General features: G+C 44.0%; 1 protein-coding gene across 2 annotated transcripts in view; it reads right to left on the reverse strand.

Annotated features, from left to right (window-relative positions):
- Positions 1-645: 645 nt before the first annotated feature.
- The window catches only part of LOC306916917 (pleckstrin homology domain-containing family A member 1-like), a 20325-nt gene continuing 4443 nt past the window's right edge, over positions 646-16527 (reverse strand). Inside the window, exons 5-12 of one of the 2 annotated variants that reach the window (XM_079495009.1) lie at positions 16242-16287; positions 15633-15730; positions 13670-13771; positions 5874-5975; positions 5715-5783; positions 5276-5401; positions 2635-2709; positions 646-1020 (exon numbers count right to left, since the gene is read on the reverse strand). In XM_079495009.1, coding sequence (XP_079351135.1) covers positions 811-1020; positions 2635-2709; positions 5276-5401; positions 5715-5783; positions 5874-5975; positions 13670-13771; positions 15633-15730; positions 16242-16287 — 828 coding nt within the window. In that variant the 3' untranslated portion in view covers positions 646-810. The remainder of the gene's footprint in view (positions 1021-2634; positions 2710-5275; positions 5402-5714; positions 5784-5873; positions 5976-13669; positions 13772-15632; positions 15731-16241; positions 16288-16527) is intronic. The other variant, XM_079495010.1, reaches the window with a different exon arrangement.

The raw sequence follows: 16527 nt of genomic DNA on the forward strand, positions 1-16527 counted from the left end.
TTAGTCTGGAGCTCTCTGGTGGAGCTGTTGCCCCCGAGACCCGAATATGGAAAAGCGGTTGAAGATGGATGAAAAAAAATTGTCACATAAAAAAACAAAAAAACAAGGGAGAAATAAAAAAAAGTTAAAACATTTTATTTAACACTTTCAATATATTTCAGATTTAAAAAATAATAATACAAATAACGGAATGTGACGTGTGTGTGTGTGTGCGTGTGTGTGTGATGTTCCGAGTGTGTGGGATATCAAAGCAACTGAAAAATACTTGTGCCCTTGATAATGTATTTTATAAATGTGGACTCAAATAAAGAAATTGTCAGTGCCCATACCCGAGGCGGGGTTGGCGAAAGGGCCCTTCTGTGTGGAGTTTGCATGTTCTCCCCGTGTCCCCTAGGGTAGGTACCCTCACAAAAAAGATGCAGTAATCCTGGTCTCTAAACTGCCTCCCCCTGGCCAGCCGGGGCGCCTGATGGAGGGGAAAGGAACTGGTTGGAATAACGTGTTCCTTCCACGCGCTACGTCCAACCAGGGAAACTCCCCCCTGTCAGGTGTAAAGGAGCAACTTGGACACTCAGGCATGAAGGAAGCATGAGTTCAAGTCTGTTGCTCTCCCCATGTGCCCCATATATGGGGACTAGGTTGGCGGAGGGTGTGTAGAGCTCAGGATCACATTAGATAATTGACACAGGGGTGAAAAATGGGTTACAAAATCGTGGGATAAAAATTATAAAAAAAATAAAATAAAGAAATTGAAATGTATGTGTGTGTGTGTGTGTGTGTGTGTGTGCGTGCGTAAGCACATCATCATCATCATATCAGGGTCATTTGAAGGTCATTGCCCTTGTTTAAATCCCGCCCCTCTCCATATGGTTTCCACGGCGACGCCTCCTCCTCCTCAACAACCGGACCGTCTCCCGCGGCGGCGGGCGGCGACGGGGGTGGGGCCGGAGCCGAGGACTGTGGGAAGTGGAGTTCCTCATAGATGGGGACGTAGAACGTGGAGGCGGAGTCATCGCTGTCCTGGAAACACACACAATTTACGACACTCTTAATCCAGAGTGATTTACAGTAAGCAAGTAACACATTGGAATACATGAAAAATAGTCATCAAGAATCATACGTAAGCTAAGAACCTAACAGTGGAATATCTATATAATGAAGCTATGCGTATATACAGTACTATAGAATGCCATGTCTACAAAAATGCTATCTAAGTTACATAAGTTGAGCCTTTGCATACGCCTGTAAGGTCGTCAAGGCTAGTGCTACGGGCTAAAATGGAGCCTGAAGAGGTGGGTTTTCAGACTACGGCGGAAGATTGGGAGTGAGTCTGCAGTTCTGATTGCAATGGGAAGTGCATTCCATAGTTTTGAAGCCAGAAGGGAGAAGAGTTTTAGTGAATGTTCTTCCAGCTTCCCTATGGGAATACATGGGTCTTCAACAGGTGGTCCTCAGAGGGACCCCTAGTGGTCCTCAGAGTCACTACAGGGACCCCTAGGGGTCCTCAGAGTTACTACTGTGGGTCAGTAAAGCAACATCCTGCTGCCTCCTGCTTTATGTGCAAATTCAAAACAGGTGGTTACGCAGGACAGTTGAGTGATATCCAACGAGCGCTTTCAAACTGCAACACACTAGTTACCACCCAGCCATTATTAACTTAATGGCAAGATGAGCGCTGTCTGCATACGGTCTACTGTGTGTTCAAGCGTATATCTTTTCTACGTCCGAGCATAGACATGGTAACGCCCCGCCTGCCTCTGATTGGCCTACCGACACTGCCGGCCACACCAGAGCTTCCTCCGAGGTGGAAGATACATGCTGGCAGCTGGATAGTCTGCTGCGAGGTTACTCTAGGGGGTTAAGGTGGTTGTGAGGTTACTCCAGGGGGTTAAGGTGGTTGCACACCGGCCGCGTTTTTCGTAAAACCGATGGAGAAACGGCGCTAGAAATCCATCGGTTTTCCGAAAAACACGGCCGGTGAGGCAAACTAATATTGTTTATGCCGTTTATTACGCTGTTTATTTGTATACATGTGTAAACTTGAAACATTATTGTACTGTAAAAAGGTCTCTCTTTTCCCGTGATCTTTTTTAGTATAATAGTATTAGTTTACTATAATTAGATTAATACCTTGATCTTCATCTTTTTTAGTATAAATAGTATTAGTTTACTATAATTAGATTAATACACGATAATACGTGTTCAATCAATTATTCAATCAAAGCAAACGGCACAAACAATATTAGTTTAAAATTAAAGTTACAAGTTACTGTCGTTATTTCCCACCACGGAGTACCCTTGCATCTCGGAGGACAGGCAAGACGGGCAGTGTCGGTAGGCCAATCAGAGGCAGGCGGGGCGTTACCATGTCTATGCTCGGACGTAGAATAGATATACTCTGTGTTCAAGATGGCCGCGGTCTGCATACATTAAGGTCTATTGTGTGCACACAGAGCCAAGATGGCCGCGGTCTGCATACATTAAGGTCTATTGTGTGCGCACAGAGCCAAGATGGCCGCGGTCTGCATACATTAAGGTCTATTGTGTGCGCACAGAGCCAAGATGGCCGTGGTCTGCATGGTCTATTGTGTGCGCACAGAGCTCGTCATACAAGAGGAACACAGCAGCACCTACAGCGGTGGTTGAAGATGGAGCGATGGTCTGTGAGATCTGTTTAATCCAACTGTGCATTTCAGCTGGACTGTCACACTGAGAGAGAGAGAGAGAGAGACAGACAGAGACATTAAAACCCTTAGACTACCATTGACGGTTTTGACGTAGTGAATTAATTAATCCAGACCTCCCGTTGACGGGATTGACGTAATTGTTTTATTCCCTATAATCGAGGGATTTGTTTTATTAATTTTTTGGCACCTTTTAGCATTTTTTGCTAACGGCCGATGTCATCCACCTAAAACCGTCCCAATTCCTCGCGTGGACACTCGCGCACGCACACACACGTGCGGTCTTTATATGCATAGCTGCTCAAAATGCGATATTCTGGGCTTGATTAGAGCTTAATTTGACTTAGATATGAAAATAAACAACGATCGCACAGGATCGGGGACAGATCACTGTGACACAGTGCAGAAAGCTAGCGGAAGTTTACGTCCGTTTAACCGGAAATGACGACGGCCAAATTCGGTCAATTCGATCAAAATCGGCATAATGGTGAAGTTACCGCCACCATCAGGACTGTACTATATACTTGCCCCGTTAAAATGAGATATACTGTATTGTGTATAATATACACAATACAGTAATGATTCTCCGTTAATTTTCCTCATAGACATTTAAAAAAGTATTTATTTAAAGACGTTTATGCCGCGGACAAAGCCAACTCTTGTTGTGACAAATCATGACAACAAATAATTAGAAAGAAGAAAAAAAACGGCAGGTTACAACCACTGGTACTAGTACCACTGGTAGTACTTGAGCCCCCTTCTGGTGGTACTCAGAGGAGTCGCCCCAAAAAAGGAGAAAAAAATACAAAAGTGGAATGAAATATTTATATTACTACAGGTAGTTCTTCTGACCAAGCAATAGGCTATCCAGCCGTGCTGAAATGAGCATGACAGCACACCTAGCCGTTATTAGACGATTTGAGAACGGATTAATCACATTAGAAATATCATCAGTTGTGCCGATTAGTGATTAGACAGAGTTTTAAAGGGCAGGTATACACTCCTGTATTCAGTTATTATTATGGTGGTACTTGGAGAGCCAAATATATTCTGAGGTGGTACTTCAGTTTAAAAAGGTTGGGAACCAATGGTGTATATCACAGATTTTTCTATTGGCATTCAAATGATGAATTAAAATCATGAATGGCACTGAAAAGCTGCTATTGGGGTGGCAGTCCAAGTGTAGGTGTGTCATCTAAATTGACATCATCATCATCATCATCCTATAAGTCCAGTGCGGGCGGGCCAAATGCGGCCAAGGGGTGAATTGTATACGGCCCACAGGCTTCATACCTGAATTGAATTATGAACCAGAGTATAATTTGTTGTTCCTTCCTTGTTGTCTCACTCTATAGAGCGTCGCAGTCCCGCCCCCTACCAGGGCCCAGGAAATGATTCTCCGTTCATTTTCCTCATAGACATTTCAAAAAGTATTTATTTAAAGACGTTTACGCCGCAGACAAAGCCAACTCTTGTCGTGACAAATCATGACAACAAACAAAAAAATTTGGGCCGAACAAATAATTAGAAAGAAGATTACAACACTTTTTTTGTTGTTTTTCTTCTTTGTAATTATTTGTTTGGTCCAAAATATTGTGTTTGTTGTCATGAGTTGTCACGGCGTAACCGTCTTTAAATAAATACTTTTTGAAATGTATATGGGAAAAATGCATTGGGAATCATTTCCTGGGCCTGGCGTCGTCATGAAAGGGGGCGGGACTGCGGCGCTCTATAGTGGTCAAAGAAAGGCATAAAAGGCATTTTATGTCATGTCTTTAGCTTGCACGTCTGGTTACATTTTGGTAATGTGAAATAAGGCTGACAACCGGCTGAGTTATTTTAGTGTTTTGTTCACAGCACACACCTGACATTGATATTAAATATTGATGATGATGATGATGATGATGATGATGATGGTTAAATAAAAATCATGTAAATGTGATGCATATATATGTATGTGACTTTGTTATGGTCTCAAGGTATATTATGTCAGGAGATGCAGTTGGCCCTAGAGGGTGTAATTGTATAATGTGGCCCCCTTTGAAAAAAGTGTGGACAACTGGACACCTAAAACATTCATTGCCTACATTATTTTTCTTGTACTGTATTGTACATACAGTACTAGTATAATGTTGATGATTTTGTATGTTGGTGTACCTTTTTCATGATGAGTTTGTTAATTTATTGCGTTGTGTTGTATAATAATTGTGATATGGATCTGAAATAGAGATGGAATTGAATTGAATTGAATTATATTGATCGCCACCCTAGTAACTCTGGGCTCCCCCAGAGTTAGTGTCCAAGTGTCCTTGAGCAAGACTCTGCACGCAGCACCCCTAGCCTCGGCAGCATTCCTTTTCGGATTTATGATCCGGTCGGGAGCGCATGATATCGTTACGTCTGTGACGCGAGGTTACTGAACCCCTATTTGCTCCCATTGAGCAGGTTGGTTGCCTTGCATGGCTTTCTCCACCGTCGGTGTGTGAATGTGTGTTAATGGTTAAATGTAATGCACAATCTATGTAAAGCTGTATGACACATAGAAGAGTGAGTGTGAGTGTGAGTGTGTGTGTGTGTGTGTGTGTGTGTACCTGCACATAGAAGGTCCTAGCGTGCGTGTGGATCTCAAACAGGTTGTCTCTAGTGGAATGTTCAGAGTCTGATTCCTGCACGGCCTCAATGTCCTGCAACGACACCACCCTCAGTGGCTCCCTCTCCTGGAGAGAGAGAGAGAGACACACACAATGGACCAAAGTCTTCATCTGTCTCTTTAAGGGTTAAAGTGAAACCAGACTACAACTTAAACATCTCATTATTTTACCCACCCCCAACCTCTGTGCATTATGAATAGTTCAAGGAAAGTTCAACTTTGGCACAGACGGGTGCATTGTTGATTTCAGAGTTCAGACGGGTGTGATTTCAGACAGGTGCAGTGTTGATTTCAGCTCGTAGCGCTACAAGCTCGTAGCGCGGCTATGAGCTTGTAGATCTGTGTGTGTGTGTGTGTGTGTTTGTGAGCGTGCATGTTACCAGGTCAGATTTGTAGTAACTCAGAGCGTTTTCGTCCAACAGGAAGAAACGTCTCTTCCACGTCTTCATCTGAGGAAGATCAAGATCAACCAATGAGAAGCCACGTAACACCTGTGCGTGTGTGTGTGTGTGCGTGCGTGCATGTGTGTGCACACTGACCACAGCTCCTTGTTTGACACACCATCCACTTTTAATCCCACAATGCACCTGTTGTTCTCCAGACAGGAAGTAGGGCTGAGCACGCCTCGCCCCTTCCAGTTCCTAACAAGCAAACGAACAAACAAACAAACAAACAGGAAATGTCATCATAACATCAGCCATCCTCAACCATAGACATAGAAAGGTAGACGCCTCCTTCCGCTCTGGGACGTTTGTATTGCTAATGCGGAATCTCCTTTGGGTTCGTACAGTAAATAGCCACGCCTCCCTCCTACTAGTAGCACTGGACAAAGTACAGTTTTAGACCGCGACGGAGGGGCCCTGTCTGAAGCCAACTTGAGCCACCACCGAGCGCGCGAGTTGTCTCGTCGAACGTTGCGAGGTTTGCTTAGCCAACTCGGGGCCGTTGTCCTGCTGTCATCATTGCCTACCATCTGTTACATTTGGCACAAAACAGTGTCGTAAGCAGGATTCAAACTCGGGAGGTGTGGATTGGAAGCCTATACATGGGTAGAGACCACTCCCCCCTCTAGTGGTGTAAACTGCCAAGCACTTCCGGGGGAAGCCCTAAACTGTATGCAATAGAGCACCGAAGTCCTGACGTCACTGCCCTCTACTACCAGTAGAGGGCAGTGAGCGCCATGGTTCATGTATCTTTTTATAAGCATTGTACTCTCCATAGGGGGATTTTAGATCGCCTCATATAAGAACTGTGTTTGAAAAATAAACCGATCACCCGGGCCTTTTCACTCATATGGATATGAAGCATCGACTGAAGGTGGAAATGTACAAATATACCCAAAGAGTAACAAAATACGCGTTAGAAACGAGCCAAACAACCCAGAGACTACATTTCCGGGTAGGCTGCTTCTGCCCGCAGCCCGTCGCACAACAGAAACTGAACGTTAATTACGTTTATTTTTATTTTATTGATATATAATGTATCGTGGTTAGTACGAGTCGAGTCACCACCAGCTGAGCTTACGTCAACGAGGAATCTCAGGAACGCAATATGTTGACAGCTGGGCGTGACGTATATGCTCAGCGACATTGCATTCATATGTAGTTTCAAGGCTTTTGTGGTCACATTAATTCCATTTTCTCTAGAAACTGGCTGTATCAAATATGAATGGACATCATTAACGACGCACAGCCACTCCCCTGACAGAAACGCCGAGGTGGTCGGTTTATTTTTCAAACACAGTTCTTATATGAAGCGACCTAAAATCGCCGTTTGGGGATCTCAATGCAAATAAACAAATACATGAACCTGGAGATTGACGACCTCTACTGAAAGTGACGTCAGACTTCGGAGCTCTATATGATATGCATAGCATAACAAGCAATGGAGCTGACGTAACGCTACCTCGAATCATCTCTACTCAACACTACTGCTATTGTGGACTGTTTTCATTTTTACTATCTGGAGGACAGGAGCAAATTGTGCCGTGCATGGCTGTAAAGTGTAAAAATAGTTGCTGAACGAGTGACAAGCAGCTAGCGAGGCTGTCAAAAATAGCTATTTATATATAGGCCTACTATCTACCGTTAATACTATTTAACCATCCTTAACACTTTGATTGCTGCAAGATCTCAACAGGCCTATTTGGATGTTGCTGCCGTTTAACATTGCACAAAGGCCTTGTTCGGGGGCCCACAGTAAAATGTTCTCTTATAGCGAGAATCACACGCCTACATCAAAAGAAAGCTGAACTTGTCCACTTCAATTAAAAAAATACATTTTGATTTTACCATGTTCCATTCTGGAGATATTGACCTTTTTGCAACACCTGCATTTGCCTGGAAGTGGTTATCTTGAACAGCGAGCAGAGTTATGGATGGTTTAAAGTCAGAGACATTGACAGGCAGATATAAAATTGAACCCAATAAATATCCTATACATCCTATACACCGAATGAAAGCCCTGAATGTGTACTTTTACGAGGAAAACAGTAAACATTGATCCCATCTACAGTTAGACAGTAATTGGTTATTGAATGCAGCTTGTGCCCACCAGATAACTTCAGAGAAGACATGGACGTGAACTCCTCAATATTCACAAAATAAGGCCTATAGCGACATATAAATACTATATACCGTATGAAACAGAAGACTCTCTGCTTTCATAAGGAAAAAAATTGTACTGTAATAATAAAAAAATCACACCCCTGTGAAGTGAGCAGTGCAACTCTACTTCTCTACTTATTCACTACAGCTCGCTATATACGGACTGAGGCAGAAAGTCATGTAAACCTTTTATTTACAGTTTGGTCTGTAAACTTCTACTGTAATAATAAAAATCACACCCCTGTGAAGTGAGCGTTGCAACTGTTCTGTACTTATTCACTACAGCTCGCTATATACGGACTGAGACAGAAAGTCATGTAAACCTTTTATTTACAGTTTGGTCTGTAAACTTCTACTGTAATAATAAAAATCACACCCCTGTGAAGTGAGCGGTGCAACTGTTCTTTATAGTTGCGCGGTGCAACTGTAGAGAACAGTTGCACCGCTCACTTCACAGGGGTGTGATTTTTATTATTACAGTAGAAGTTTACAGACCAAACTGTAAATAAAAGGTTTACATGACTTTCTGTCTCAGTCCGTATATAGCGAGCTGTAGTGAATAAGTACAGAACAGTTGCAACGCTCACTTCACAGGGGTGTGATTTTTATTATTACAGTAGAAGTTTACAGACCAAACTGTAAATAAAAGGTTTACATGACTTTCTGCCTCAGTCCGTATATAGCGAGCTGTAGTGAATAAGTAGAGAAGTAGAGTTGCACTGCTCACTTCACAGGGGTGTTATTTTTTTATTATTACAGTACAATTTTTTTCCTTATGAAAGCAGAGAGTCTTCTGTTTCATACGGTATATAGTATTTATATGTCGCTATAGGCCTTATTTTGTGAATATTGAGTTCGGGTCCATGTCTTCTCTGCAGTTATATCTGGTGGGCGCAATGTGCATCCACCCAGTATCCAATTTATGACAAACTGTACATGGGATCAATGTTTACTATTTTCCTCGTAAAAGTACACATTCAGGGCTTTCATTCGATGTATAGGATGTATAGCATATTTATTGTGTTTATTGTTATATCTGCCTGTCAATGTCTGACTATAAACCTTCATAACTATGCTTTCTTTTTGATGATGATTGCCGCCTCGCCTAATCTATCTCACTGCTTTCATTGTTTTGATCGCAGTAACATTGGGGGGGGGGTCATGGGCACATTGGGCAGCAAAAGTCTTGATCCGTACGGCTATAAAAAGTCCCATTCCACCGTTCGGTTCAGAACTATAGTATAACGCGTTGTCATCAGCTGATTTTGTTTTTCAAGCTAGTGTAGGGGAACATGCCTGGGCATGCTAGCCTGGCACGGCCAGACTCATAGCGAGGGTTCACTGATGTTTCCTCCGGGGAAGAATCTTCAGTGAATCCCCGCTATGAGGCTGGCCAAGCCAGGCTATGGGCATGCAGCTTGGGGGCGATGGAGGGGAAAAAAAGCGTCACCCGGCTGTGATGTCGACGAGAAGGAAAAAATGACTTCCACAGATGACAACACCACGGTTTAGGTCGCGGAAAAGTTCGTTATACATTACACCCGGGTCGATTACGTCCCCGACGCGTTCATTGCGGTCTTATCACTACAATTATAATGAATAAAAAAGCGTTACAATCACACGTCTGAGCGATCTCCGATTATGACGGCTCTGCATGGCGATACGTGATCCACCAACGGAACACTGTCTTGTCGTGGCAGCCCCTCGATACTGTGGTTAGTTCGTAGTATTGTAGGCTCGGGGATCGTTTGGTCGCTACAGTATGAAGAAGGAAACATGCATCTGTCCATGTGTGTTGCAGATGTTATGCATTGCAATGCCGATCTGGTGCATATGTGTTTAGGCAATAGGCAGCGTTCCGTTCAGCGTTCAACTGGCTTCTACACGTAAAGCGGCCAGCCCTCCTGTTTTCAGGAGGGGAGGGGGGTTTTTGTTTTTTGTTTTTTTTTCTGATCACGTGAGCGGGAGTAAGCAGCAATGATAGGGCGATGGTTCTTCATTGTCCGGGTGGGTAAAAAGATGAATGAAAGTATTCTATAAAAAAGTGATTGAAACGTATTGATACGTGATCCGCACCCGACGTTTGATTAATTGATAACGTATTGATACGCGATCCGCGTTGGGAGTGTTAACATGTTTTGAACTGTGATCGAGATATGAGAGAACTCCTGAGAGAAGATAACCAGAAGGTGCAACAATAACGTCTTACAACTAGCAATACTAATCCAGGTACAGTATAACTGCAGCTATATGGCTATAGCAAGTAGCTATACGATGTATTTACATTATTGAGAAATACTCTGTTACAGTTACAAGTAAAAGTTATTTTCACTTCTTATGACAACAGATTATAATTAAAATACCGTAAAAACTCCTCATTGAGTCACTGTATGTCTGTGAATGTGCCTTGTTTGACGGGGGCATGTTAACGTGAACACACTCGCTGTTTCGAGACCACACTGTCCAGTGTCTGCCCCCTCCTCAACCACCTCCTTCGCCGTGCCATACACATGGGCTACATCATGCACGCTGAAAGCCTGGACACTGACAACGACAGGTTACAGCCCTCACTGCCTGCACCAATCGCTCCCACTTTTCACACAGGCATTGACCATAATATTATGGCGGTCTTAACGAAGCCCTTTTTCCCATTTCACAAATAATAAATTAATACTTAATTTATTAGTTAATTAAAATTTCCCCATCTACTTACATGGGAAAACGCGCAACCTCACACCTCCGCCCCCTAGCGACACCTGCATCACAGGCCACTGTTCTCGGTGTAACCCCACTGTCATGCTTCCATGCTTCCTCTGCTCCCGCCGCAACACAATAAACAGTGGCCTATACAATTTCGCTGGATCCACTGCTGCTTTCACATGTTGACTTCCACCACTTCCGACATCAACAGCCCACGTAAACTTTCAAAAGTTTTCAGTTCGCTATAAACACAACACGAGATAAAACTGTCTTGAACGTACGTGGTCAGAGCGCTCTGTGTCTCTCCACCAACTCCCCCCCCCCCCCCCCCCCCACACACACACACACACACACGAAGTGGCTACAGCGTGCGCTCCGGTGAAAACAGCGAATCTACAAGCTCACAACATCACAGGTTGCAAAAGCCATGAGTTCTCTCAAGCCAAACCTCAAAATTGAGACCATTTTGGACGCAAATGCACCTGCAATTGGATCTGTTCTCTCAAGCCAAACCTCAAAATTGAGATTGCCAAGACGTTTCCCTACCATGCATTAAGACATTTTGTATTCATTAAAAAAAACACACACACAAATATATTATACAAGTTGAAATATATCAGAACGGGTAAGGACTGTATTGTAAAATGCATTAACAAAAGTCAACGGTGTGTGCATGACATTAGAACAGTACTGCATGGTGGAGTGAAGATGACATCTGACAGCGTCTGATCTGGAAGGTGAAATTAAGGTTTGCTAGCATAGGAGTCAGTCATTCAACTTCACTGATTCGGTTCAATGCTTGCCTTCAAATCGTGCTTCAAATACATTGCATTTGTATATTAGCACAAAATAGAAACTGATAAGGCATTGTGCTGTAACTGCATGGTTCAGACGTTGGAGGTAAAATGTACTCATTTACAGCTTTATATTAACCTGCTATGGGTCAGGCTGTAGCCTGACGTCTTTATTTTAGACTATTATTAATTCAACTTTCACATTTTACCGTCAAGTGATCAGGCAAACATGTTCTCTCCTCAGTAAATAAATAAATGGTAGTTAGATAATGATGCACATCTAGTAGTTGTGTCAGTGTTTACTTGTTAACCGAGCTTAGCCTCAAACCTCAAAGATAATTAAAACGAAACGCTGTATGGCTTCATGGGTGTCAAACTGATGAAATAACATTACGTTCAACAACATCCCCAAACGCATAATATGCTCTCTACCCAGGGGTTAAAGCCAAAAAAAATCCCAAGACTGAAAATGTTCAGACCAATTTTCAAACGATGTGGCGAACCCCCCAAATTTGCATCGATCTTTGCATCGATCTACCCCTGTCCTAGACAGCGATTAAAGTCGGTATAAAATAAAAAATAAATCATAAATTAAAAACATGGCACACGCAGCGCACACCAAATTTTGGGGTTGTAAAATGATGTTTTCCCAAAGTTGCCTTTACCGAATGTGTGTCAATCCATGCTTCATTTTATAGAAGCAGCTTTTGAAGTTATGTTGTATTATATTGCTAGTCTGGCCAATCAATAAATACTCTGAAATTACTGTAGGGCTTGCCTTTACAGCCACATGGTGCATAGCAACAGTGTGTTAAAGTAAAAAACCCCAGAGGAAGACACTTATAGGCATGTAGCCTTCAGTAGTCCATTATGCAACAAATTGAGCACAGGTAGAGTTATAATAACTCTACCTGTGCTCAATTTGTTGCATTATTAATCATTTACAATTTACAAAGTAAAACAAATGCTTCTGATCAAGTATGAGAAACCATAGAGTAAGACAGCAAACGGAAAACTCTAACAGCCACCCTCTGAGAAAAGACGCCAGACCGGAAATGGGGGGCGTGGCCAAGAATACCATGTATTGACTAACGAGACATGCTACCAGACTGGCTGCCAAAACGGGTTTTCAGGCTGTAGAGACAGCATGGCGGTGTTAGTTACGGTGAAACTGGTAACCTGCAGTCTAAGGGGAGTCCGCGTGCATAGGGTGGATTTTTTTCCGCAACCTGTTTTTTCTTAATCCTTGAATGGTCTATTTTAAGATTCTGCCAGGTACCAAGAAAAAAAAAAGTCCCATAGGGTAAAATTACCTCTTTTCTTTTTTTCACTATTTGGTTCGCTTAACATGAAATGAAATGAAATTAAATGATTACTATATTGACCCAGGGTATCTGGGCTAAGCTCAAGAACTTGTTTCCAGCCAGGCCCTGCTCATAGAACACATTTCATCGTAGTGGTTCAATGCCTTGTTCAAGGGCACTTCAGCGGTGGTAATTTTAACGTGTCGGACCGCTGATTCGAACTGGCGACCTTCCGGTATCAAGACCGCTCCGCTATCCGTTCGGCCACCGCTGCCATTTGTCCACGTGTCATTTGTTTACATATTTGGTTCGCTTTACAAAGTCCTGTGTGAACACCAAACGGATCAAAATGCAAATATTTCAAATATTTGAAAACGGCAGAGTGCAGTCAACATTCCAGCCCCCCTCCCCTCACACATGCACAGATTATTTAGTTTTAACTCAAGACAAGACCACTCACTTGTTTGTAAAGATACAACTGCCTTGCTATTGTATCTTTAGTTAACCAAACTAAAATCCAGTAATCCACACGTGTCAGAAGGCTATGTTAACCAGGAACACTGCGCAGTGCAAGCTAAGTAATTAACAACACCAGCTGGAAATGCTTCAGTATTTGATTGTGTGTGTGTGTCACTCTCCCTGAAATGAAACTGAAAGGATGCACAAGCCGAATATTATTACTGCATTTTGGCTGTGTAATAATAATACACACACACACACACACACACACGTGTGTGTTTTCATTTAAATAACTGGTCTAGCTTGGACCCATTATAGTGATGTTCACATAACTTATACACACAGAGGGATTTAAATACGTGGCCTTGAATACCACAAGAGAAAATCAGAGTCACATACCACAGACATGACAGGACGTGTGTGTGTGTGTGTGTGTGTGTGTGTGTGTGTGTGTGTGTGTGTGTGTACCTACCTGTGTAGTGGTGATAACAGGAACTCCTGCTATGATTTCAGTCTTGTACGCAACCTGTCTGAGGTCTTGATCATGCGACTCTGTGTCACATGACTTGGGTACCTACAACACACACACACACACACACACACACACACACACACACACACACACACACACACACACACACACACACACACACACACACACACACACACACACACACACACACACACACACACACACACACACACACACACACACACACACACAGTTATATTGTGTTCAGTGTCTGTGGTGGAGACATACTGTATATGCTTCCTGTATCCTGAAACATTGTTGAGTTTCACATGAAGTTTGTGCATTTATTGAGTTCAAGAATTTCTTTTTTAAAATGTGAACACAAATAAAGACGTGTTGAACACGATATGTTAAATATCTGCTGCTAAATGCCTGAATTGTAATAGTAATTGTGTGCGCGTGCGTGTCGAGGCAAACAGCCATGTCTGTTCCTCAGAGAGGGGGGGTGGCGGAAACACAGGTGGGCCCCTGCATTTAGCACAAGGAAACTGCAGGTTTAACATTGAGACAAATTTGTGGTGTCCAAATGGAGAAAAAATGCGGAAGTAGAGCGTTCTTCTGGGTGCTTCAAAACACCACTGAGCAACTTCCATTGAAATGAATAGCAGGGGGCGGGGCAGTCCGCCCTCTATCCTTTATAACTCTATATGGGGCGGATCCCTAAGCCCAGGCTGGGGGAGGTGATAGAGGGGGATCCCTAAACCCAGTCTGGGGGAGGTGATAGAGAGGGATCCCTAAACCCAGGCTGGGGGAGGTGATAGAGGGGGATCCCTAAACCCAGTCTGGGGGAGGTGATAGAGAGGGATCCCTAAACCCAGTCTGGGGGAGGTGATAGAGGGGGATCCCTAAACCCAGTCTGGGGGAGGTGATAGAGAGGGATCCCTAAACCCAGGCTGGGGGAGGTGATAGAGGGGGATCCCTAGGCCCAGGCTGGGGGAGGTGATAGAGATGGATCCCAAAGCCCAGGCTGGGGGAGGTGATAGAGGGGGATCCCTAAACCCAGTCTGGGGGAGGTGATAGAGAGGGATCCCTAAACCCAGGCTGGGGGAGGTGATAGAGGGGGATCCCTAGGCCCAGGCTGGGGGAGGTGATAGAGATGGATCCCTAAGCCCAGGCTGGGGGAGGTGATAGAGGGGGATCCCTAAACCCAGGCTGAGGGAGGTGATAGAGGGGGATCCCTAAACCCAGTCTGGGGGAGGTGATAGAGAGGGATCCCTAAGCCCAGGCTGGGGGAGGTGATAGAGGGGGATCCCTAGGCCCAGGCTGGGGGAGGTGATAGAGGGAGTGGATCCCTAAACCCAGGCTGGGGGAGGTGATAGAGGGGGATCCCTAAGCCCAGGCTTGGGGAGGTGTTAGAGGGGGATCCCTAAGCCCAGGCTGGGGGAGGTGATAGAGAGGGATCCCTAAACCCAGGCTGGGGGAGGTGATAAAGGGGGATCCCTAAACCCAGGCTGGAGGGGATCCCTAAACCCAGTCTGGGGGAGGTGATAGAGGGGGATCCGTAAACCCAGGCTGGGGGAGGTGATAGAGGGGGATCCCTAAGCCCAGGCTGGGGGAGGTGATAGAGGGTGATCCGTAAACCCAGGCTGGGGGAGGTGATAGAGGGAGTGGATTATCCTGTCCAGGTATTGCAGCCACTGGAAGCCTGGAAACCCTATTTTGGCATTTTTCAATATGTTCCAACACTGGGATTTCTTAGGACTTTTGATATGTTATCATTGACATATTTATAAAATAAAATAAAACATTGTTCTGTTCATTTCAGTTCATTTCTGAATTTGTTTGAGGTTCAACCCTAAATTGCATGTACTTAATTCTCCCCTGGTTTGCCACATTGTGCATGTATTGCGCACTGTGTGTGCGTGTGTGTGCGTGCGTGTGTGCGTGCGTGCGTGCGTGTTACCATAATCTTGGTAGCGTTGGTCAGAACATTGATCCATTCAGTCTGATCCTCATGGTCATTGGCCTGAAGGAAGAACTGTCTCACACCTCCATTTATCACTGGACAGACAGACAGACAGACAGACAGACAGACAGTGTTTATTCATGAGCTGGTCTACCTGGCTTTCATTGACTCACACACACGCGCACACACACACACTCCATTAAACGTCTTGTACGTAAAAACTAGTCACTTCCTTATTGACATTTTTACATTGTGCGTGCACGCCACACACACACACACACACACACACACACACACACACACACACACACACACACACACACACACACACACACACACACACACACACACACACACACACACACACACACACACACACACACACACACACACACGAAGTCTACGCAATTAGAGAATGTAGAATAATTGTTAATTTGATCAATGTTTTGCCTGTTATCTCTCCTAATGGTATACCAACATCAATACAGCATGGAATTGTGGACAAAAAATATATTCTTTAGTTTTGGGTCTGAGAGGCTAAATGTCATCCATCACGTGCGCACACATGCACACACGCACGCACGCATACACGCGGCGAAGACTCACCGAAACAGAAATCTGCTTTGGGACGCAACTTGGTGGCATCACTGACCTGAGAGACATACAGGCAGCCAGACAGACAGACAGACAGACATATTTTTATTTAAATTGTTCCAACTTGTCTACCCGTTACAAACACTTACAGAATGTGCAGCCTTCAGCATCGTAACAAAAAAGCCTTTCCAGCTTCACATACAAACCCAATATGAGTGGTTGTTTTAGTGACCATTCATAAACATTCCACTGTTTGTACCTGAAAAACGTGCGTGCGTGTATGCGTCACGCATACGTG

This window comes from Electrona antarctica, assembly GCF_951216825.1.
Source record: "Electrona antarctica genome assembly, chromosome: 24".
Taxonomy (NCBI): Eukaryota; Metazoa; Chordata; class Actinopteri; order Myctophiformes; family Myctophidae; genus Electrona; species Electrona antarctica.